Source organism: Gopherus flavomarginatus, chromosome 5 (assembly GCF_025201925.1).
Source record: "Gopherus flavomarginatus isolate rGopFla2 chromosome 5, rGopFla2.mat.asm, whole genome shotgun sequence".
Classification (NCBI taxonomy): domain Eukaryota; kingdom Metazoa; phylum Chordata; order Testudines; family Testudinidae; genus Gopherus; species Gopherus flavomarginatus.
Genome location: NC_066621.1, coordinates 11,462,211 through 11,485,492, shown reverse-complemented (window position 1 = coordinate 11,485,492; position 23,282 = coordinate 11,462,211). Strand labels below are relative to the sequence as shown.

Genomic DNA, 23,282 nt, shown 5'->3' with positions numbered 1-23,282 from the left:
GGCGGGGTCTGTGCCCTCTTATATGTCTGCAATAGTGCCTGAGTGCAGTGTCAATGCTTAGCAGACAAATGATAATACAACGCAACGTTCTCCCACCTTCAGTAGCAGTCTCCAATGACCCTACACTGAAATCTGATGCTTTCCAGCAAAGGCACACCTCTTCCAGGATGTTGTGCAAAATTCTGTACATTAACGTAGGGACAGGAAATATTAAATAAACTGGCCAGAACCAAAGCGAAGCTGTCACTTAGCCTGAGATTTATCAACTCTGAAGAGGAGCAAATTAAAGGTTTTGATGGACCCATCAGTCCCACCACCGTGATTTTCCAAAGGTTGAACCTTTGGGGAGCTGCAGTCGTTTCACTAATAGGTTTTTAAAGATTAGGCATTGGCGCTTCTGTCTGGAGCAGATCTGCAGAGGAGTAATTGTTTTTTTCCTTTTTCTTTCATGCTTTATTATTTCCTGATTCTGCAGTGGGATGGGTCTGTTGAGAAAGATTTTCATTCCCTTTGTAGGATTGGTCTTGGCCTTCTGTTTTTATTCAGCAAGGGAGGATTTTAAACCTGGTAAGTTATTAAAAGTGAATGTATTTTAAAAATTAAACAGAAGAAGCCACGTTTGAATGTTTTACACAGGATGTGTACAGAGCCTGAAATGAAACATGTCTGGGCATTTGTAATGCTGCAGATAAGAGAACACTCTGCTTTGCAGAGCTTTCGAACTACATCAAGCAAGTAACACAGAGAAATATTTTCTTAGGAAACAGGTGAAGTAGGAGTTCTTATTATTTAGATTTACGGGAGCTTTTAACATTCAGTTTCACATGGTTTATGTTTGTAAAAAAAGCTAGAAAAAGGCTATTTTACAAATATATATTTTTTTAAAATATTTAATAACTTTGAAAATATCTTTTTTGAAAATGGCTGGAAATTTTAATTATCACAAAAAATAATTCATATCCTGATTTGCAATGTGATGGGTTTTTTTAAATGATCTGGCCATGTCCGTGTTAATATTGCTTTATTCACATTAGGAATTTTAACTATTCTTCTTATTGCAATTTTCTTGGGACAAGGCAGAGAGTTTGCCTGGTGCAGGGTGGGCATGCTGGTTTGGGCAGGTTGGATTGACTTGTTATCCACTTTGGTTTCTTGACCCAGAGGGCACGGGGCGGGGGGGAAATCTTTCTCTGGTATCCTGGTAAATTAATATCCCTGGGCCTTGCTTTTCAGAGATGCTGAAAGGGAAGCGAGTGATTGTCACTGGAGCAAGCACTGGAATTGGAGAGCAAATGGCTTATCACCTGGCACGGATGGGAGCCCATGTTCTGGTCACAGCACGGACGGAAGCCAAGCTTCAGAAAGTACGTACCAAGCACACACGCACAGGTCAGTCTTATGTCACGCACATAGATGTACAGACACGCATGCACACCCACCATTGCAATTGCGTGATATGCGGATCAGTACACTCACATGCTGATTCTCACACATGCACAGACATACACACATGCTTGTGAGTGTGCAAACACATACACGTATCCATGCTCATGGTCATGCACACGCATGAACTCTTCTTTTAATACATGTGCTGGTATCCGTGCTTACACCCACTCATGTACACAATCTCATGTGCACTAGCACACAAGCATGCACACTCACTGCATTGCAGTAATATACACACGCCCCCACTCATCCTGCAGGCACAGGCTTCCACTGCGGAGCAGACTATACTGGTAAATAGCCAGGTTGCTTCAGATTTCCATGGTACATAGACTTTGAAATCCCAGGAGGTTCCAATCCCATTCTCGGATCCTTCAGTGCCCACTGTTTAAAACCAGAGCCAGTGTGTTCAACATAGTAACACTTGGCAGGCAGAATGTACTCATTCTACCCACAGAGCCATGTCTATCTAGGGTGACCAGATGTCCCGATTTTATAGGGACAATCCCAATATTTGGGTCTTTTACTTATATAGGCTCCTATTACCCCCTATGTCTGTCCCAATTTTTCACACTTGCTGTCTGGTTACCCTATGTCTATCCGACCACAGATGTAACACACTGAGGCTCTCAGAGGGTCATCAATGGGAAATGTGTTTCTACAACATTCCGTTCACGTGTTCCAGGTCATCACCCGGTGTCTGGAGCTGGGCGCAGCCTCCGCGCAGTATGTGAGCGGCAGCATGGAGGATGAGGCCTTTCCCGAGCATGTGGTGAAGAAGGCTGAACTAGTGCTGGGTACGTTAGCAGCTCACTGTCTGGAAATTGCCATCTGACCTTTAACAAGTGATCAAATGCAGAGAGATGTGGCCTCACTCCTTAGCCACATCACTGTCTGCCACATTCAAAAAAAACAAAGAAGAAGGGCAGGAAAAATAGGAGGGATGGGGAAATGTCCTTCATCCTTCTCATTACATTTGTGTATGTGTGTGTAATGAGAATGAAAGAACAAAGGATTATATTCCTATTTGTGTCTCACATCACAAGTGACCAATCCATACATTTAGTAACTATACTGAGTTATGGTTACAATTATTATTAAATGTATTAACAGGCCACTTGTGAATGTGAGATACAAATAGCATTGGAGAGAGGCAACCATAGCATAGACAGGCTCTGTGCATGTACCCACCCCAGCTCTGCCAATGCAACTCTGCCCTGATTAGAGCCATCATCTGCTGTGTCAGTCTTTGTCCTGCTAATGGACTGCAATCTTGCCCTGCTGGCCCCCCCATGCTGTTCAAAACCTGGACCCATACACACAGCTCTACCACTCAGGCTTGATCTCAAGGGCACTCTTGATTGCAGTCCTACATCTCTGTAACACACTGCTCCTGGATCCTCATCCCAGAGCAGTGGGCATTACATTCCTAGGCCTTCCGTGCTCTTTAAACTGTAGCAACCCTGCTACGCCAGTTATAGGTCACTGCACAAAGCTGTACAAAGACACACCTGTCTGCTCTCTCTTGCCACACATCCTGATGCTGCACCTGTGGGCCCACATGCAGGTCAAGGAGGACCTGTGTGTGTCCCCGCCACCCACTCCATCCTAAATGAGCCGAAAGTACAAATCACAACAAAGTGTTTTTGTAATGTATTCTGAAGATTTGGACTTGGTGAGTGCGCACCACCTGATTGCCACATACTGGCAAGCAGAATCAGGATTTTGACCCAGCTCTGCAGAGATGAAAGGCCTGTGCAGTGACTCAAGAACTTCCCTTAATATTAAAAATAATAAGAACAATAGATGTATTTCATTCCAAGGAGTAGATTCCTGCAGAGATTCATAGTGACTATAGGAAAAGATATGTAGCGTACACAAGCGGTGTGCTCTGCACTTCCTTCATTCTCTTTCCCCCTAAATTAAAGCATCACTGGCTCTCCTCTTGGCTTTCAGGAGGCCTAGACATGCTGATCCTCAACCACGTTGGCAACTCGTACTTCAATTATTTTGACGGAGACGTGGGGCATGTGCAGAAGCTTCTGAAGATTAACTTTCTCAGCTACGTGGCCATGACCGTCTTGGCTCTGCCCAGGCTGAAAGACAGTGGGGGCAGCATCGTGGTGGTTTCATCCATGGCAGGTGAGCCATCAACGGGGGCAGGCAGAGACCTTGGGGCTGATTTTCAGAAGTGATGGGCACCCAAAAATCCAAGGGATGTCAATGGGAAAGGCAAGTACTCAGCACCTTCAAAACGAAATCACTCTTCCCTTGGGTTTTGCTCCCCCTCATGCTTAGTCAATAGAAACTGAACACCTTGTTGTGCTTCTTGATCACAAGCAAAGGGGCTCACTGGAGGAGCGAAGCTCAAGCACTTCAAATATTGGCATTACAGTCTGACCAGAACAGAGCGGAAATATGTGGCTCTCTCTTTGTATGGGCTATTTGACTGACTAGACAGGGTCATTTTGTTTCTGTGGATCAAGTTCAATAGCCGGCTGACCCTCTAGCTGATGGTTCGCTGGCTTACGTGAAGCATCTTAGGTGACAGGTGTCCCTATTGTAAATCTGCCATCTTAGTCAACCCCTTGCTGGTGAGCTCAGCTGAGGAGCCAAGAACCCAAAGGGCCACTGAGACTGATTCAACATTGTAGGTGATCTCTCTAGGTCAGGTCTGAGCACATCAGTTGAGAGCACTGAAGGTGGGAAGCTTACGCTGCTGCTGCCCTCTCTGTGCATGAACAGGACGTTTGGCTGGGCTATTCAAAGGACCTTAAGAGAGTTAAAAGCAATAGGATTTCAGTGCCTATTTACCTTTGTGTTCTCTGAACCCCCCAGCCTGTGTCTCTGGGGCAGTTGGCATGACACTTCACCGGCACTCAACACACTTGGTAAGAAAGAATGTTCCGTTTAGTGCAGAATCAAATAAATCTTTATGCAGCACTGCAACAGAATTTAACCGTGTCAACATTGTTGCTCTGTGTCTAGGTAAAGCTGGGTTTCCATTTACCGCTCCCTACTCTGCAACAAAGTTTGCCCTAGATGGGTTTTTCAGCTCCTTGCGGCAGGAATTAATCATTCAGAAAGTTGATGTTTCCATCACGCTCTGTATACTCGGCTTCATTGATACAGGTAAGATCAGTGCCTTGCTGATTTGGAACTAATCACTCTCCAAGTTCAAGCATTTTGAACTAACTTTCAAGCTGCTTCACAACTCTCCCCTCCACTCCTTCTCTTCTCTTGCCTCTGCTCCACCAAAGCTACTTGTCAACTCCCCACAAACATTCTTGTCTTCTTTCCATGTATTTGGGGTGTCATGAATGTCCTCTCTGGACTGATCTGGAAGGACACTACCCCCACCCTCCTCCAAATCCTAGTCTCAGCCTGGCCTACACAGAAATTTTATACCAGCAAAACTGTCAGTCAGCAAAAAAAGCCTGGCATAATTATTCTGACAAAGCCAGCAGTGTAGCTGCAGCTATGTCAACTGAAGAGTGCTTCCATAGACATAGCTAATGTCATAAGGGGAGCGACAGCAATAGCAAAACTCATTCTCTGGCTCTACTGCGTCTACACTAGGGGGCTATGCTGGAACAGCTTCAGTGACATAACTATGATGGTATAAAGCTCTGTAGTGTAGACATACCCTCAAGACCCATTTCTGACTCACCATTTCAAAGAAATCAGCCAATGAATAATGGCTAGGCCAACCTGACGTGCAGTTAGGGTGAGTCTGCGGGCCAGATCCTCAGATGCCATAAATTGGCATAGGTCCACTGAAGTTAATGGAATAACACCAATTTACACCAGCTGAAGATGTTGCTATATATTTATGTTCTGATGTAATTACAACGTGAATATATAAAAAGTGAACATGCACGAGAGTTGCTTGCAAAATGGGAGCAGCAGGGGGGAATTCACAACATTTTGCAAAATTCTCTTCCTCTGTTGAAATCTCCAAATTTGATTGTGTCTTGTCTTGTTTTTACAGGCTCTAGTATGCCTATCAAAATCATTGAAAGTGAGCTGGCTCCCTCTCCCCAATCCTTGTGTGGCTCATCTGCTTAAATCAGAAGCTCTTGGGGGCAGGGATTGCATCAACCTTTACATCTGTACAGGGCCTAGCACAATTGAGGCTCTTGTCTAGTCCTGACTGGGGCCTCTAGTGTTACCACGATACATAACAACAAGAGTGGGGTTATGCTGGCTGTTCCCAGGCTCACTAAGCCACGCAAGGCCCAACTCATGTTAAATGGCTTAAAAACAACAATTAAAATAAGCAAATCCAAGCTGGGTTCAGCTGGCCCCGGAGGCGCAGGGCTCACTAGGGGAGAGCACTGCAAATCTAACCAAAGCTCCCTTTGTTCTATTGTGCTAGAAAGTGCCATGAAAGCAGCTTCCGATGTGGTGCTGGTGTCCCCTGCACCGAAGGAGGAGTGTGCGCTGGAAATCATCAAGGGAGGTGCCCTCCGCCAACGGGAAATTTACTACAAATACGCAGCTACCAAAATCCCCCTCTTGATCCGGGACTGGGCTCCAGAACTCTTGGATTATCTGATCAGAAGAAGCTACAACATGGAGAACCTAAAGAAAAATTAATCAGTCTGAGTTCTCCGGTGCCTTTCTGCTCATACCTGTCTCTGGGGTTACCTTAATCAAGGCCTGGTATACTGTGGAGCTCCCTAGCCCAGGCTCCTTCTCACTGAGGCAATGCAATGCTGAGATCCCTCATCATGTGACCCTGGGATCACATGGCATTTTACAGTCCTGAAAACCAATGCAGCATGCCTAGGGTTGCCAGATGTCTGGTTTTCGACTGGAAAGCCCGGTCAAAAAGGGACCCTGGCAGCTCCAGTCAGCACTGCTGACTGGGCCATTAAAAGTCTAGTAGGCACTGCAGCAGGGCTAAGATAGGCTCCCTGCCTGCCGTGGCTCTGCACGGTTCTCAGAGCCAGCAGCATGTTCCCCCTCTGCAGGGGCGGTGCCAGGGTTTCTGGCGCCCTAGGCAGAATTCGGGGGGCGGCATTTTGTGCGCTCCCCACAGGGCACGCGGGAGCTTCCGGTTCGATTCCCATCGCGCTGCCGAAGAAGGACCCTGCGCCGAAATGCCGCAGGCAACAGCGGCAGTCACTGAGCTGCTCAATTGCCTGCCGCTGTTTCCTGCAGCACGTCGGAAGAAGGTCCTTCTTCGGCGGCGCAATGAGAGTGGAACCAGAAGCTCCCGTGAGCCACGCGGGGAGCGCACAAAATGCCGCCTCCCGAATCCTGGTGCCCTAGGCGACCGCCTAGGGTTGCCTAATGGAAGCGCCAGCCCTGCCCCTCTGGCTCCTACGTGTAGGGGCATCCAGAGGGTTCTGCACACTGCCCCCGCCCCAAGAAACAGCTCTGCAACTCCCTTTTGCCATGAACAGCGGGCAATGAGAGCTGTGGGGGCAGTGCCTGCAGATGGGGCAGTGCACAGAGCTGCCTGGCCACGCCTCTGCATAGGAGTTGCAGGGGGACATGCCACTACTTCTGGGAGCTACCTGAGGTAAGTGCTGCCCACAGCCTGCACCCCTGACCCTCTCCTGTGCCCTGACCTCCTGTCCCCAGGCCTGATCCTCCTCCCACCATCTGAATCCCTCAATCCCAGCCTGGAGCACCCTCCTATACCTCAAATCCCTCATTGCCAGCCCCACCCCAAAGCCCGCACCCCCAGCCAGAGCCCTCACCCCTCCCAAACCCCAATCCCTTGCCCCAGCCTGGAGACCCTCCTGCCCTCAGAACCCCTTGGTCCTAGCCTGGAGCACCCTCCTACACCCCAAACCTCTCATCCCCAGCCCCACCCCAGAGTCTGCACCCACAGCAGGAGCCATCACCCTTCCAACCTCCTGCCCCATCCCAGAGCCTCTTCCCACACCCTGAACCCCTCATTTCTGGTCCCACTTTAGAATTCACACCCTGTACCCCCTCCCACACCCCATCCCCAGCCCAGAGTCCTCACCCATACTCTGAAACCCTGGAGTCCTCCCGCCCCCACCCTCGTCATCTCCCCCCCCCCCGCACCTCCATCCCCTGCCTCAGCCCAGAGTCCCTTCCTGCACCCTGAACTCCTCATTTCTGGCCCCACCCCAGAGCCTGCACCCCCAGCCAGAGCCCTCACCCCCTCCCATACCCCAATCCCCTGAGCCAGCCTGGGGAAAATGAGTGAATGAGGGTGGAGAAAGTGAGTGATTGGGGGGGGGGAGATGGGTGAGCGGGGGCAGGGCCTAGGATAAAGGGTGGGGAAGAAGCAGGGCCTTGGAGGAGGGGCCGGGCAGAGGCGGGACAAGGGTGTTCAGTTTTGTGCCAGTAGAAAGTTGGCAACCCTAAGCATGCCACTCCTGTCATTACCGGATACAAGGCATGCACTCCTGCTCCTGCAGCTGGGAGCATGGTGAAGTCATGCGGGCCTTGAAAACGCATGTTTTGAAAAGATTTCTGAATTCAGTGCCCTGGGATTGCATTTCCTACTCTACCTCTTCCTTAGCTCACATTTCTCTGCATTTGAACAGACTTAAGGACTAACTGACCTCGCCAGCAAAATGCAATGGCCATTGCCTTTACCTCACCCACCTTGTCTCAATATGGTCTTTATGAGACATTTTTATTTAAGGGAATTAGGCTCCAGTTGCACCACCGATTGTTAGTCTATGTTAGGGGTCCCCAACACAGTGCTCACGGATGTCATGGCACCTGCTGGGGCATCTATCTGTGCCCACGTACTGGCCGGTGGACGAGCATCTGCTGAAATGCCGCCGAAAAGCGACATCACCAAGAGGCACCACCACTGAAATGTCACTGATTTTCGGTGGCATTTTGGAGGCAACGCCTCTTGATGACGCTACTTCGGTGGCATTTTAGTGGCAATGCCTCTTGATGACGCCGATTTTGGCAGCATTTCGGCAGATGCTTGTCCACCGGCCACAGTCCTCGATGGTCCTGAAAAGGTTGGGGACCACTGGTCTATGTATATGTCAGCTGTGTATGAAGAGATCTTTGCAGAGAGGGAATGATTATTTTATCCCATAGCTCCCTCTCCTGGTGCATAAAATCCTTGCAGCCGGCAGATTTGAAATACACAGAAGAGAGGCAATGCCTTAACAATATTAGAACGGCCTTTGTGATCAAGCAGACTGTGGGAAGGTCATTTCCACAGCAGAAATCTGGCAATGTTTGTTTTAAAATTTTTGTTTTGATTTTTTTAAGCTAATAGACAGCACTTTGTATTTTAAATTAAGATTGCAATTCCTTCAAAATTTCTCTAGATCAGGGAGCCCTGGCTGTAAACATGGAAAACCACAGTATCTGTCCCAGGAAAAGTCAGACAATTTCTACTGCAGAAATGTATCAATGTTTACTCAAGAGAAGACTGCCCCCCACCCAAAGCCAAGTGGCCTGATTTTCAGAGGGGCTGAGTGCCTGCAGGTCAACGGGAGCTTGGCATCCAGGGGCGGCTCTAGGTATTTGGCTGCCCCAAGCACGACAGGCAGGCTGCTTCGGCGGCTTGCCTGTGGAGGGTCCGCTGGTCCCGCGGCTTCAGCAGACCCTCTGCAGGCATGCCGCCGAAGGCAGCCTGCCTGTCGCCCTCATGGCAACCGGCAGAGCGCCCCCCGTGGCTTGCTGCCCCAAGCACACGCTTGGCGTGCTGGTGTCTGGAGCCGCCCCTGTTGGCATCTCTAAAAAATAGCAGGCCAAGACCTAACAAAAACTACCCAGCATTCCAGCAAACCCCATTGCTTTAGCTACAGTATCTGGAATAATATAACTGCATAATACAGAATATATAGCAAAAGAAGTATCCAGAATGTCTCTGACCCCATTTCTGACTTCTTAGGAACTGGATTATGGTTACATAACAGCTGGCATTTGTGGTGACTGGCAGAGCAAGCAATCGCCATCAAAGGTGACTGCTAGCAGACAGCAGCGCTGGCTTTCTGTTTCCCTTTTTGTAGCAAATAATTAGTGCTGATGGAAATTTTCCAAATTTAAATTACATTTTTCCCCCCATGTACAACAAAATTGAAAAATGTTCATGAAATTGTTCCCCTCTTTTTCCAAAGAACTCTAATAAAAGTGTCATTGTGAAACTATCTCCTGTCCCCAAATCTGAGCTGAAGATTAAGGAGAGATGGCTGGACTCTGCACCGTGGGATTTGTTCATAACACATGCCCAAGATTGAACAAAGCATGAAAGACAAATCTCCCACAACTCCACCACCACCCTTCCAGCCAGCCGTGGCCCTACAAACACACAGAGCTGAGGAGCATGTACCAGGGGAAATGTTGTGACATGAATTCATTATTAAAATAAAATTCACTAACTTTACAGTTGTGCATATTCCCCCTCCCCTTCCTTTCTCCATTACATCTTTTTGGCCCATACTACCTGGATGCATTGCCATTGACTCTGGCTGAGGCCTCATCTACATAGGCAAGCCACACCAGTTTAACCTGACGGTACGTCTACACTGCAAACACTACAACGGCACAGCTGTAAACTGTGCCACTGTGGTATAGACACTTTCTACATCGACGGAAAGGGTTTTCCATTGCTGTAGTAAACCCGCCTCTCGGAGAGGCAGTAGCTAGGTTGACAAAGGAACTCCTCCATCTACCTAGTAGGGTCTACATTGGGGCTTAGATCGGCATAGCTATGTTGCACAGGGCGTGATATTTTTTACAGTCCTGAGCAATGTTTCTGAGTTCTAGGTTTAGTGCAGGCCTAAAGTGTGAATTTGAAGACATAGTTGAACTGGTGTGAGCCCCTGTGTGGACATACCTATTTTGGTTTAGGAGTGGCTTTCTCCAGTTAAGTTAGGGCCTGGGTCTACATACAGTTTTGTACTAGTATAACTATTTTGGATGGGGTGGTGATTATACATATTACAGAAAAGTAGTTATACCGGCACAAAGTTATTCTGGTGCAGGTTATTCCCCCCTTCTCATATGGGAGTAGCTATCCCAGTATAAAGCATCTTTGTACAGTGTAACTATGTCCACACTTGTGGGGTTGTACCACTTCAACTATACTGTTAGCAGCCTGATCTATGCTTACAATTTACACTGGCATAGCTATACTGGTGAGGGGTGTGATTTTTTTTGGGGGGGGGGGGGGGGAGAGACTGATTTTGCTGTTCTTGTATAAGCCTTAATGCAGATGCATTTATACCAGCATACAAGTGTTTTTGCCAGTACATCTTATGTCTCTTGGCAATTGGTGTCAGCTATGCTGGCAGAAACACTTCTGCTGGTATAACCTGCATGTACTCCAGGAGGGTTTGCTGCTATAGCTATGCCAGTAAAACTTTTCTAGTGTAGACAAGGTTACACAGAATCATAGAATATCACAGTTGGGAGGGAACTCAGGAGATCATCTAGTCCAGGGGTCGACAACCTTTCAGAAGTGGTGTGCCGAGTCTTCATTTATTCACTCTAATTTAAGGTTTCGCGTGCCAGTAATACATTTTAACGTATTTAGTAGGTCTCTTTCTATAAGTCTTTAATATATAACTAAACTATTGTTGTATGTAAAGTAAATACGGTTTTAAAAATGTTTAAGAAGCTTCATTTAAATTAAATTAAAACACAGAGTCTCCCAGACTGGTGACCAGTGTGAGTGCCACTGAAAATCAGCTGTGTGCCACCTTCGGCATGTGTTTCAGAGGTTGCCTACCCCGATCTAGTCTAGCCCCCTGCTCAAAGCAGGACCCATCCCCAGACAGATTTTAACCCCACTTCTCTAAATGGCCCCCTCAAGGATTGAACTCACAATCCTGGGTTTAGCAGGCCAATGCTCAAGCCATTGAGCTATTCCACCCCTCATGGTTAAAACAATATAATTTTTATGTGTAAACAATTGTGGATTGGGAACAGGCATAAGCCACTCTTAAACCTGGTCAACACTAGAAAAGTGATATAATTTTAACTGTTGGTTAGAAGTGTGTGGGCGGGGGTTATTTGCTTTTTTACTGAGATTGTTATACTGATGTAAACCCCAATGTGGATGCAGTTTTAACACTGTAAGTTGTCTTATAACTGTATAGCTTATTTTGCTTCCCAAATGGAAACAAGCTATACCACAATAAGCACTTTTATACAGCATAACTGCATCCACGCTAGGTTTTTCTTTGCAACATAAATATAATGGCATAGTTAAAGCAGTAAAACTTCTTAGTGTAGACCAAATCCTTAAACTGAAATCAGAGCATCCAAACAGGAGTTTAATCAGTGTGACTATATCAGTTTAAAAACTGATTTTAGTTAAGCAGGTGCAAACTTTCCAGTGCAGATAATGCCTGAATTTTGTTTATTTACACCAGGACAGAATTTGCCCATCTCTTCTTATTCACTTCCTCCATCCTCCACTTCTCCCCCTATCCACCACATTTCCATTTTCTATTTCCTTTTTCTAATTATTATTCTCCTAGTCTCCTTTCTGGGTCCCTCCCTTTCTCTTTCTTTATGCCTCTTTCCTTTCTTGCCTCTTAGCCAATTAACCAACCATTCTCCCTGCTGATCTCCACTTTCACAGGACAAACAAAAAAGCCCTACGAAACACTAGTTGAAGATTCATTTAGGGTAACCAGACAGCAAATGTGAAAAATCGGGACAAGGGGTGGGGGTAATAGAAGCCTATATAAGAAAAAGACCCAAAAATCAGGACCATCCCTATAAAATCAGGACATTTGACCACCCTAGATACACTACTGTTGTTCCTCCAAGAGGAGTTCATTATTTTCCGGTAAAAACTCCACCTCTTTTCAGTGTGCAAACATGCTGATGCCTTCCAAAGCAGGGACAGGGTAAACACAGCAAGAGGCAATCCACTCCAACTCTTGCCATTTTCGCTGATGGAGAGCAGGTCTGATACAGCAGGTTAAAGACTTGATGGACGCAGACTGGTTTTAAAGGTGAGCATATTTTTTCTGTCATGCAGACACTCACAATCAAAGTCCAAAGTTTATATATGGCTGCTTTTCTCTGAGGCAGCTTCGCAGGGTTTGCCTGCTGTATTGCTTGACTCTGTGGAACCCTTGTTTTTAGGATCTGGATTGTTTTTCTAGTTCAGTTTGTAAAAGAAAGGATGTTAAATGGAATGAGATTTTAAAGGGATTGTGTTTGGAAAACAATTCCAAAAAAAGAGCCCGTTTGAGTTTCACGCTGGAGCTGAGCAAAGCTGAGACGTTGCCCAGACTTGTTTTATTGCAACTCCCCAGATAGCTGAGTTCTGAAATTGCGCTGTTTGCGGACAGCACTTGTATGCATAGAAATGCACTGAAAACATTGCACTGTGCCTCCCTGAAATGCAAATTCCACTCAAAGGTAAATTAGTAGCAGTAACTTTCCATTCGTTTTCTATAGAAATTTAGGATCTGATCCTGCAATCCTGATGCACTTACTTCTTTGCCCTAGCCTTAGAACTCCAGCCCTAATCTAGTCCACCAGAATTCACTCCTCTGCACCTTTAAACACCTCCTTAAGAAAGCCTTCTTCAGAGAAGTCTGCAATCTCTATTTCCCCAAGGAAGGGTTTACCCACCCACTGGAACTACAAGACTTGGCTCACATGACTGCTCATTCACTCTGGTTTTTAGTGCATTCCTTCCCTGCATGTGTGTGTCATCTGTCTACATATGCTCCTTAACGCATAGACCGTGTCATTTTATAAGTATTAAGCATCTAGCATATGGTGTGTATTATACAAGCGGTAATAATAAATAGCAGAATCCTGCAAAGTTTGTGCTGCAATCACTAGAAAGTTCTGCCTATATTTTTATATGGCCCTCATTCCTATAGCATTTGAGCACTTCCCACTCATTAATGAATTTATCCTCAAAACACCCTCCCAGAGGTAGGGGAGTACCATCCCCATTGTATAGACAAGGAAACTGAGGCACACAGAGGTTAGGTGGCCTGCTCAAGAAAGTATCTATTAGAGCCAGTACTTGAACCCAGATCTCCTGAATCAAAGTTCACAAACCCACCCTTCCTTTCTCAGAGGCTGGTTCCTTCTAACAAAAGGACACTTTTCCTTCAATGTGCTCAGAGAACACAACGGCAGTCCATAGCAGGAACAGGGTGCAACAGGAAATATGAAGTCCAAAATGACGCTGTTGTTTAAAGGTTAATGATTGTTAACCTGGCCAAAAAGTAAACAAAGGCTATGACGTACATTTGCAGTTGAACTTGTTTTCAAAGCTCCTATCACTTGCTCTCTCCATTTCAGAATATTTATATGCTTTTGTGGCAATCAGCTCTTCAGGGTTTGTCTTTTTTATGCTTGTTTTTCTGCAGTAGGATGGGGCTGTTGCTAAAGATTCTTGTTCCATTTGTGGGATTGGTCTTGGCCTTCTGTTTTTATTCAAAGGAAGATTTTAATCCAGGTAAGTGATTAAAGCAAATGCCCTTTAAAACCATGACAGCAAAAGGGCACACTTGAGAGTTATAATAATAGATCTGCACAGAGACAATGCTGCAGTTTCATGAGCCTTTCAAATTCCAGACTGTAGCCTTTTGAAATGAAGTAGTATGTCCAGGAATGTCACCTGAAATGGTATTCCTTTCTCTGGTAGAAAATGACAAATTACACAGTAGTATAAAAGTGCAGACATAGTCTAGCTTCCCAGATGAATAGAGGGGATTATTTGGGGCTTGCTGGAATTTCCAAGGTAAGTGATTTGAAATCAACAAAGTTATAAACTGTGTTGATACTATTGCTAATAAAAATAACTGGACACAAGGTTTAGCACCATGAAATCTAAAATGTTTCATTTTCAAATTAAAGATGAGCCTCAGCTGCAAAATTCAGCTCTGGATAAAAAACATCTTCACGGTGAGATTGTTTTCCATTCCATCTAGATTTTCATTCTGAACCTATCATCCTGGTAGAAGAATCCAGGGCCAGATCCTCAACTGGTGTAAATCACCATAACTCCACTGAGGTGAATGGAGCGATGCTGATGTACACTAGCTGAGGAATTGATTCTAGGGGCTGGGCTTGCCCCATTAGAGAGGTCCGTTGTGAATTTTGGATCCAAACTTTTAAAGCTTTGGGATCTCGGATTTTACTTTGTTAAAGTCATTAGTTTGTTTAGTTGTTGGAGTTTACAGCTAGAGCAAACTAAAACTAGATACTAAGATTTAGTAGGTTTAAAATGGAAGTGATAGTGCATCAAAACTGTACGTTTGGGTGAGTTTCCACTGCTCCCTTGATGGTTTTTTCCCTTGGGACTGAGAGGAATAGGCTGGGTTGATCTGAGGCTGGACTTGTATGGTTTGGGACAGAAATGTTGGTTTCACTAGTCTTTTGGGCACAAGTGTTTTTGTGGGTGATGTTAGTGGGACATGTAACATTTGCTATTTGCTACTCTGCAGAGATGCTGAAAGGGAAGCGAGTGATTGTCACTGGAGCAAGCACTGGAATTGGAGAGCAAATGGCTTATCACCTGGCCCGGATGGGAGCCCATGTTCTGATCACAGCACGGACAGAAGGCAAACTTCAGAAAGTACCTGGCTAGCCAAACACTCCTGTGGTGCCTAGATACTATGGTGATGGGTGTATATATATATATATGGATGTTTGTTTAAAGAGATATGCACGTTCAGATTCATACACAGTTTATAGAGATGCAATAACATCTCAATGAAGATTATAGGCTTTTGTTGGAAAATATCCTATTTCAACTCCCACACGCTGCCATTTTAAAGCCTGTTTTTCACTGACCACTGCAGGGTTTCTTGCACCTTCATCTGATGTACCTGGGGCTGGCCAACGTAAGACACAGATCACTGGACAAGATGGAACCCTGGTCTGACCCAGCCTGGCAATTCTTATGTCCCTGCCCCCTCCACTCACTAATTTTTACACAGACAATTCTTCGCACAGTCAGTTTCTCATGTGTTGCTTCTGCCCAGAAGAAACCATTACTGAAAGTTTTGAGGTCTATTTGAACAGGGCAATTTTTGAGCTGTGAGATTTTGAGAAAGTGGTGATTTCTCACTTCTTGTTACTTGTTCTTATGGTTTAGCCCAGTTGAACACTGTTGAATGCAAAAGCTCCATGCCTGTTTTAGCCCCTGATTCTGCAAAGGGACCCATTTGCCCTGCTCCTGGCCCCTGAATGGAGACCAATTAGTGGATTGCATTGTAGGATCAATGGTTTATACATAGCTTCTTGGTTAAAAAAAAACTAGTGCACAGAGCTGGCTTTACCAAGCTGGAGTGCTAAAAACTTTCAATTATCAGAGCTTGAATTTTTAGTTACTAACATTTTTAAAAGATAAGCAGAATTGAAGAGAAGTTATTTTATTTATTTTAATAACCCATTATCTTCTTACCTAAATATTAACAGGAAAAGTTGGCAGACATAACTGCTAACACCTGACTGCTATGCTGGGGTCTCCAGTGTGTTATTACAAGGGCTGTGCAAAAATAACCATTTGCAAAATTCCATGACATTTTTTTTTTCACAATTTACAGCCAAGTCAGTGTTTGCAGAATCAGATGTTTAGTGCTTGCTGTACTTTTTGCAGGCAGAGCTACAGGACCAAATGCCTGCCTGGTCTAATTCCATTGCTGTCAATGCATTTATACCAGCTCTGAATCTCACTCAGTGAACACAGACGGGACTTACCCAAGTAGGAGAACATAATCACTCTGCCTACTGAGCCACTCAAGTGTCCCTTTGAAATGCTCAGAGTACTAACAGTGGGGAAATCCATGTCTACATGTTGCATTTGTCTCAGGTTGTCACACGGTGCCTAGAGCTGGGTGCAGCGTCTGCTCACTTTATGAATGGCAGCATGGAAGACATGGCACTTGCAGAAGACGTGGTAAAGGAGGCCAAACAATTGTGGGGTACGTTAACTGCTTGCTGTCGGGAAATCACCACCTGCCGCTTTCACAGAGGTGCTTTTAGCACAAGAGACAAATAACCCCAATCTTATTTTTACTTCTCACTAAAGCCCAGGCTAGAAGTATAGGTCTCCAGAGATGAAGGACCACTACACTGATTCCATGTATTGCTGACACTGCTATGGTCACTTCAAAATATATACTTATAATAAGTATTGTTATTAACATTGCTGGCAGCATACACTGGATGATGTGGTTACGTTGTTTACTTTTCGTTCTTCACAGGATTTTATAGACAAAAAGGATTTTTGATTTTTGAGATACACTTACATACCCAAACCACTGATGCAACACAATGCGAGGTGTATTTCGTCTCTGGAAAAATAACAACCTACTATAGCTATTAGTTAAGGGAGTTTTCTCCTTTAGTTCAAATGGTAAAAGGAGAGTGTCCTGGGTTCAAATGCTGCTGGCATAGGTTCATTAAACAGTTTCATCATTTTCTTCTAGCTGAAGCTAAAACACCCACTTTGCTTTCAGGAGGCCTGGACATGCTGATCCTCAATCATATCGGTTACACCTACTTTAATTACTTCGATGGAGACGTTGAGCATATACGAAAACTCCTGGAGATTAACTTTCTCAGCTATGTGGCCATGACAGTCTCTGCACTGCCGATGCTGAAGGAGAGTGGGGGCAGCATCCTAGTGGTTTCATCTACAGCAGGTGAGAATGAACCAGGCTAGAGATCCTTATGTTCACTAATGCTTGATTCTTTCCTTTGGTTTAGTTCCTCCTGAGATTCAAAGGAGGCTTCTTCTGACATTGTTTTTCAAAAGAGAGGAGGAGGATCACCTGAGAAGACTAACATACACCTCTACCTCGATATAACGCTGTCCTCGGGAGCCAAAAAATCTTACCACGGTATAGTGAAACCGCATTATATTGAACTTGCTTTGATCCACCAGAGTGCGCAGCCACGCCGCCCCCCCAGCACTGCTTTACCACATTATATCCAAATTTGTGTTATATCGGGTCACGTTATATCGAGGTAGAGGTATAATTGATTGGGACTATGGGTTCAATGTGACAAAGTCTGTTTACTCAATGCAAAAACAGTCTGTATGATTCATGTACTCCCCTTCTTCTGACCCCACTCTGCTGAGCGGCAGCACGTCTAGCATCTTGCAGATCAGCTTTCCAGTGGAGGAGAAATCCATGATGCAGTCTGGGTGTACTCCAAGTGCACTGGTTTTACTTATGCACATACACCGCTCCTAAAATGAGATGGTCAAACAGTGCATAGGGCAGTCTCTGCTTCCAGAAATCTCAGCCTAATGCCAATGCCTGGTTCCCAGAGAGCAACTATGCCTCAATAAGAACAGGAGTACTTGTGGCACCTTAGAGACTAACAAATTTATTTCAACATGATCTTTCTTGAGCTATAGCTCACCTCTTTGGATGCATAGAATGGAACACACAGACAGGAGATATTTATACATACAGAGAACATGAAAAGGTGGAAGTATGCATAGCTACAGGAAGAGTCTAATCAATTGAGATGAGCTATCGTCAGCAGGAGAAAAAAACTTTTGAAGTGATAATTAAGATGACCCATAGAAGGTGTGAGGAGACTTAGCATAGGGAAATAGATTCAATTAGTGTAATGACCCAACCATTTCCAGTCTCTGTTTAGGCCTGAGTTAATTGGGTCTAATTTGCATATTAATTTGAGTTCAGCAGTCTCTCTTTGGAGTCTGTTTTTGAAGTTTTTTTGTTGCAAAATTGCCACCTTCAAGTCTGTCACTGAGTGGTTAGAGAGGTTGAAGTGTTCTCCCACTGGTTTTTGAATGTTATGATTCCTGATGTCAGATTTGTGTCCATTTATTCTTTTGCGAAGAGACTGTCTGGTTTGGCCAATGTACATGGCAGAGGGGCATTGCTGGCACATGATGGCATATATCACGTTGGTAGATGTGCAGGTGAACGAGCCCCTGATGGCATGGCTGATGTGATTGGGTCCTTTGATGGTGTCACTTGAATAGATATGTGGACAGAGCTGGCATCGGGCTTTGTTGCAAGGATAGGTTCCTGGGTTAGTATTTATGTTGTATGGTGTGCGGCTGCTGGTGAGTATTTGCTTCAGGTTGGAAGGCTGTCTATAAGCAAGGACTAGCCTGTCTCCCAAGATCTGTGAGAGTGAGGGATCATCTTTAAGGCTAGGTTGTAGATCTTTGATGATGCAATAATTGACTCTAAGTATGAGTCCAAGGCATGGAGCAAACTCTCCCTTTTCTGAAGCTGCCTCTACACACAACCTGGCACAACCAAAGACTAACATTACCACCATGTGTCTTCCTAACAGTAAACATTCACTTGCACACTAAACAAAAGATCTTGTAAAACTGCATAACAGCGCCACGTGATAATATCTGCCATCACAATACATATTGTTTGTTTGCTAGGTTGTGTGTTGTATACAGTAACTGATATATATATGGATGTGCGTTCTATGCAAGGGTCACATTTCTCATGAGTGAATTATGGAGGTCATTCAGACCTCATGCGGATAATACCTTTATATCACCCCATCTCATCATATATTTTGTACATGCCACATATTACAGAAAAACTGTTAGGAATGTTTTACCCCCTTCCCCCTCATCTCAGTGTTACTGGATTTACTTATATCCTTCAGCCTATTGAGATAGTTAGTTCCTGTGAGTCAAAATATGACAGCTGCTGAAGGATAAGAAAGTCAGAATGACACGTTTTTGCTTCTGTGCACTGAAAGTATTTAGCCTCGTAAACATTGTTGTTGCATCTCTCTCTAGGTAAAATTGGAATTCCATTTGTTGCTCCCTACTCTGCAACTAAGTTCGCCCTGGATGGATTTTTCAGTTCCTTGAGACAGGAATTAATAATCAAGAATATCAGTGTTTCCATCACGCTCTGCATCTTGGGTCACATTGCTACTGGTAGGATCAGCACACTTATTTGGCCTTGCTAATTAGAAGGGCTTGTACATAACAGTACCCAGGCATGAAAATATTACTAACATCCAGAGAGTGGAGAATAGTGTCCACATGTTACCTTTTTTTTTTTTTTTTTTTTGGTAGTATGAATGTTTTTAATGAAACACTGTACTTTTAAAGAAGAGTTTCACTATTCTCCTTAGAAGTTTTTACAATACTGAACCCAAATCTCCTAAAAATTCATTGCTTCAGCTACAAAAATGAAGGAACTGTTTTTAATTAATTCAGTTTATCACCTTAACTTTCATGCAAACCTCTTTAGTACATCTCAAAATTGCATCAATGATGATTTTATAGTCACAAGAAATTCAGCCCAAATATGAGTGTCTCAGACTTGCTAAGGAAATTATTATTGTATTTTTACAGCACCAGTAAGTGCTAAACACAAGTAAAAGATAAGATGTAAAATTTTCAAACACATCTTAATGACTTAGTAACTTAACTCCTATTTTCAAAAGGGACTTAGGCATTTAGGACACTGAGTCACCTTTGAAAAGGGGACTTGAATATTTCTGAAAATGTTGTTTATTTACTTTTGCTAATTTTATTACTAAGTTATTCAGGTCAAAAGGCTTGGATAACAACAATACAAATTTTCCAGTTGTATAATTACTCAAAAAGCAGAGGAGAAGTTATACATCTCACCAATTTCCCTTTTTTTTTTTTTTTTTAAGTTGAAGTTTTGTTGAAATCTCAACATTTGGTTTTTTTAACCCACTCTATTTAATAATTCATTTTCAGAATGCCAAAATACCTCCTTAAATGTTGAACTTTAGATTTCATTGCTCTGCACAGGTTTGTGATGACAGTTCCCTTTCTTGTATTTCTCCTTCTCCCCAGAAACTGCTGAGAAAACTGTTTCCCATGTGATGCAGAAACCAGGTGCACCGAAGGAAGAGTGTGCACTGGAGATTATCAAGAGTGGAGCACTGCGGAAACGGGAACTCTATTATCCATACACCGCTGTGAGAATTCCCCTCTTAATACGAGACTGGGCTCCCGAATTTTTGGACTCACTCACAAGAAATAGTTTAAATGTGGAAAATGTCAAAAAAAGTTAGCTTGTCACATGCAGCAGGGCCTAACTAGAAAACAAACCTAATGGCACGAACTTCAGCTAAATGGGGACATTTTATTTTCAGTCTAAATATTTTGGGTGCTATCTGCAAAAGCATCTAAGGGACTTAGTAGCAACAAATCCGATTGGCTTTCAATGAGATTTGTACATCGAAGTCACTCATGTGCTTCAGAAAATCCCATCTTTTTTTTTTTTAAATATTTTCTCTCTGGAGATGAAAAGAGGGGGCAACTTGAGGCCTCTGAAAAGCAGCAAATTCTCCGCCGTCTGTAGAACAGCATTAGCAATGTCTGGGTTCATGTTTGTGGGGATGGGGTGTGGGTATCACTCACTTTCAACCAGGACAGCAACTCTCAGACCTTCCAATGCTGCAAACAGCCCACACTGGTTTCAGTAGCATACCTCCCATTTGCTCTACTGCACAAAGTTGCTTAGTAAGAAATCTGCTTTTTTAATTGTCCTTGCAAAACCTAAGAGGATCTCATTCTCCTCTCACTGTGCTCTAACTGAGTCAGCATCAGGTCCCACAGCATTCCTTCATGCTAAACACTAATTGTTGTTGTTAGTAATATTTATCTGCATTGTAATAACGCCTAGAAGCCCAAGCAGGGGTTGGGGCCTATTTTTGCATTGGACACACATCATAAAAAAAGACTTCCTGTCCCAACAAGCTTACAGTCTGTAATTCACATTAGCAAGATTGTATGTGTATAGAGGCCAATTGTGCATTCCATAAACACCCAGAACTCCCATCAAGCCAGACTTCAAATTCCCACCAACTTCAGCAGTACTCGGGGCAGAACCTTTAAAGTTTAGGGATCACATCGTCCAGCTCTGAAGTGCAGGTGCCTCTGTGGTTGAAAACAGCTGCATTTCAGGGGCAGGGGAAATGTCCTAAGCTCTGTGAAATTAGAGGTGGAAAATCTGTAGCAGCACCAAGAATGTATAGCCTAAAGAGGCTGCAACCTCATTTTGAAGTTCTAATTGAAATATACATCAGGAAAGTATAATAAGAGCTATAAAACTATTCTTGCTGCTGGGCAAAGCACAGTGAATTTATGTTTGTTAAAAATTAAGTGCAGTAGGATAGAAACTCATCAGGAGTCTCATAAATCATCAAAATTAATAATGTATAAAGCATAATGGAGTAAAGAGGATGTGAATAAATGAGACTTTGTGAAATGTGTATTTTACTCTATTCGTTTACTAATAGTTGGTCTATTACTTTGGTTGTTTGCAATTTTATAAAATCTCACAAAAGTTTGATCTAAAAATATAAATAAAAAATAAAGCCGTGAGACACAATCCAGCAGGTTCCAGGGAAGCATGAGGAAATCAGGGGAGTTTCAATGAAACACACAAATCTGAAATGGATTTGTGTTTATTCTCTTGGGGCCAAAACTAAGTTCACTGAAGTCAATAGGAGCCCATCCATTGATTTCAATGAGCTTTGAATCAGGTCCTTGCTGCTGAAAGCATTCTGCTTTAGTTAACAATGCAAAGGGCAAATCACAAAAACGTGCTATGAATGTGGTGAAATTTTCCCATGCTTTAGCCTGGAGTGCATGCATTCACTGGTTTCGTGTCCAAAGGCCTCTCTCTTCTGAGGTAGTTCTTTTATTGGCAGTGGAAACAGCAATAACACCTAAGCTCAGCCTAAACTTTCTCGCCCAAACTAGGCCGTTCCTAGGATTTCCCTCCAGGACCTCTCTGTTCCAGCTACTGTTTCCTCACTTCTGCCCACACCTTCCTCTCTCCTATTCTGGGTGGAATCACCTACCCCCACGACCATCACAGTGAGTCTGTATCAATTCAGTCCGCATTGCCACCTGCTGACAGCAGACCCCAATACACGGATCCTCTCACATCCTGGTACTGAAGCAAAACAGGGACTGTAGGCTCCTTATTCCCTGCAGGTGAAAGGTGTCATCTAGAAGATATCCCATGGAATGGAGGTGCCTCAGAAAGCAATAATGGCTGAAGGATGTTGGGTTAATATTGGGCAGCAAATTCTAGGTGGCCTACTATTGCAGTCACATGGCAGATCGGTGGCCAGGGTGACTCTGGGCTCCATACACAGCGAATCAGGTGAGCAGGGAGACACTAGTCCCTGAGAACACACCTGGAATAGTGTATTGAAGTTCCAGGCCCAATGTCTACCAGGCTGAGCTCTACCGGAATGATGAGTGGCAGCAGATATTCCCCTCTGACAATAATAATTGGCGCCCTCTGGGCCAAATAATCCCACAGGAATTTCAGAAACATCAAATAAGAAACTTAACAAGGATGGTTGAAATAGGGGGGCAAATACAGAGAAAGCAAGAGATTTATGGTGAAGGGAAAGGGGGTCTGCCGTTCAGCCCAAATAAGGATTTATTTTGGGATGTGTAAATCCTGGAAGCAATACTAAGGGAGACTCTTGCTTTTTATTCTAGCACTGTTTAGCCATAGATTTGGCTCAAGCATCACTTCTGGATGAGTCCTTAGAAAATAAGGCTGGAGCTATCATAAAGAAGATGGCTGCCTTAGAGTTTCATTTCCTTCCATGTTTACCTGGACACATCTGTTCGGTGGGGAGCGTTCACACCAGCATCACTCTGACCTTTGTCAACTCTGCCGCTGGCCTAACCTCAGATGGCAGAAATAGGAATTTTGCACTACAGAAGACTGTTTACAAGTAACACTACTTTCCTTCCCAACTTCCCAACATGCATCTGAGGAAGTGGGTATTCACCCACGAAAGCTCATGCTCCAAAACGTCTGTTAGTCTATAAGGTGCCACAGGATCCTTTGCTGCTTCCCAACACCACGATTCCTCATGCCAAAGGTGGCAAGCCAGAGTCAGTCACAGCT

At 44.3% G+C, this 23,282-nt stretch overlaps 2 protein-coding genes across 5 annotated transcripts; both read left to right on the top strand.

Moving 5' to 3' along the window:
- Positions 1 to 258: 258 nt before the first annotated feature.
- On the top strand, positions 259 to 6,042 carry LOC127052942 (11-beta-hydroxysteroid dehydrogenase 1-like). The gene is made up of 6 exons (XM_050957086.1): positions 259 to 567; positions 1,234 to 1,364; positions 2,129 to 2,240; positions 3,400 to 3,585; positions 4,432 to 4,575; positions 5,822 to 6,042. The coding sequence occupies exons 1-6, from the start codon at positions 480 to 482 to the stop codon at positions 6,040 to 6,042; spliced, it is 882 nt and encodes a 293-aa protein (XP_050813043.1). The 5' UTR covers positions 259 to 479.
- A 6,172-nt stretch (positions 6,043 to 12,214) lies between these two features.
- LOC127052941 (11-beta-hydroxysteroid dehydrogenase 1-like) lies at positions 12,215 to 21,594 on the top strand. 4 transcript variants are annotated; one of them, XM_050957083.1, is made up of 7 exons: positions 12,215 to 12,374; positions 13,761 to 13,846; positions 14,838 to 14,968; positions 16,208 to 16,319; positions 16,857 to 17,042; positions 19,151 to 19,294; positions 20,192 to 21,594. In XM_050957083.1, the coding sequence occupies exons 2-7, from the start codon at positions 13,762 to 13,764 to the stop codon at positions 20,410 to 20,412; spliced, it is 879 nt and encodes a 292-aa protein (XP_050813040.1). In that variant the 5' UTR covers positions 12,215 to 12,374; position 13,761; the 3' UTR covers positions 20,413 to 21,594. The 4 variants fall into 4 exon arrangements, with proteins under 4 accessions (XP_050813040.1, XP_050813039.1, XP_050813042.1 ...); XM_050957082.1 differs by having other exon boundaries at positions 13,758 to 13,846; XM_050957085.1 differs by lacking the exon at positions 13,761 to 13,846.
- Positions 21,595 to 23,282: the final 1,688 nt, after the last annotated feature.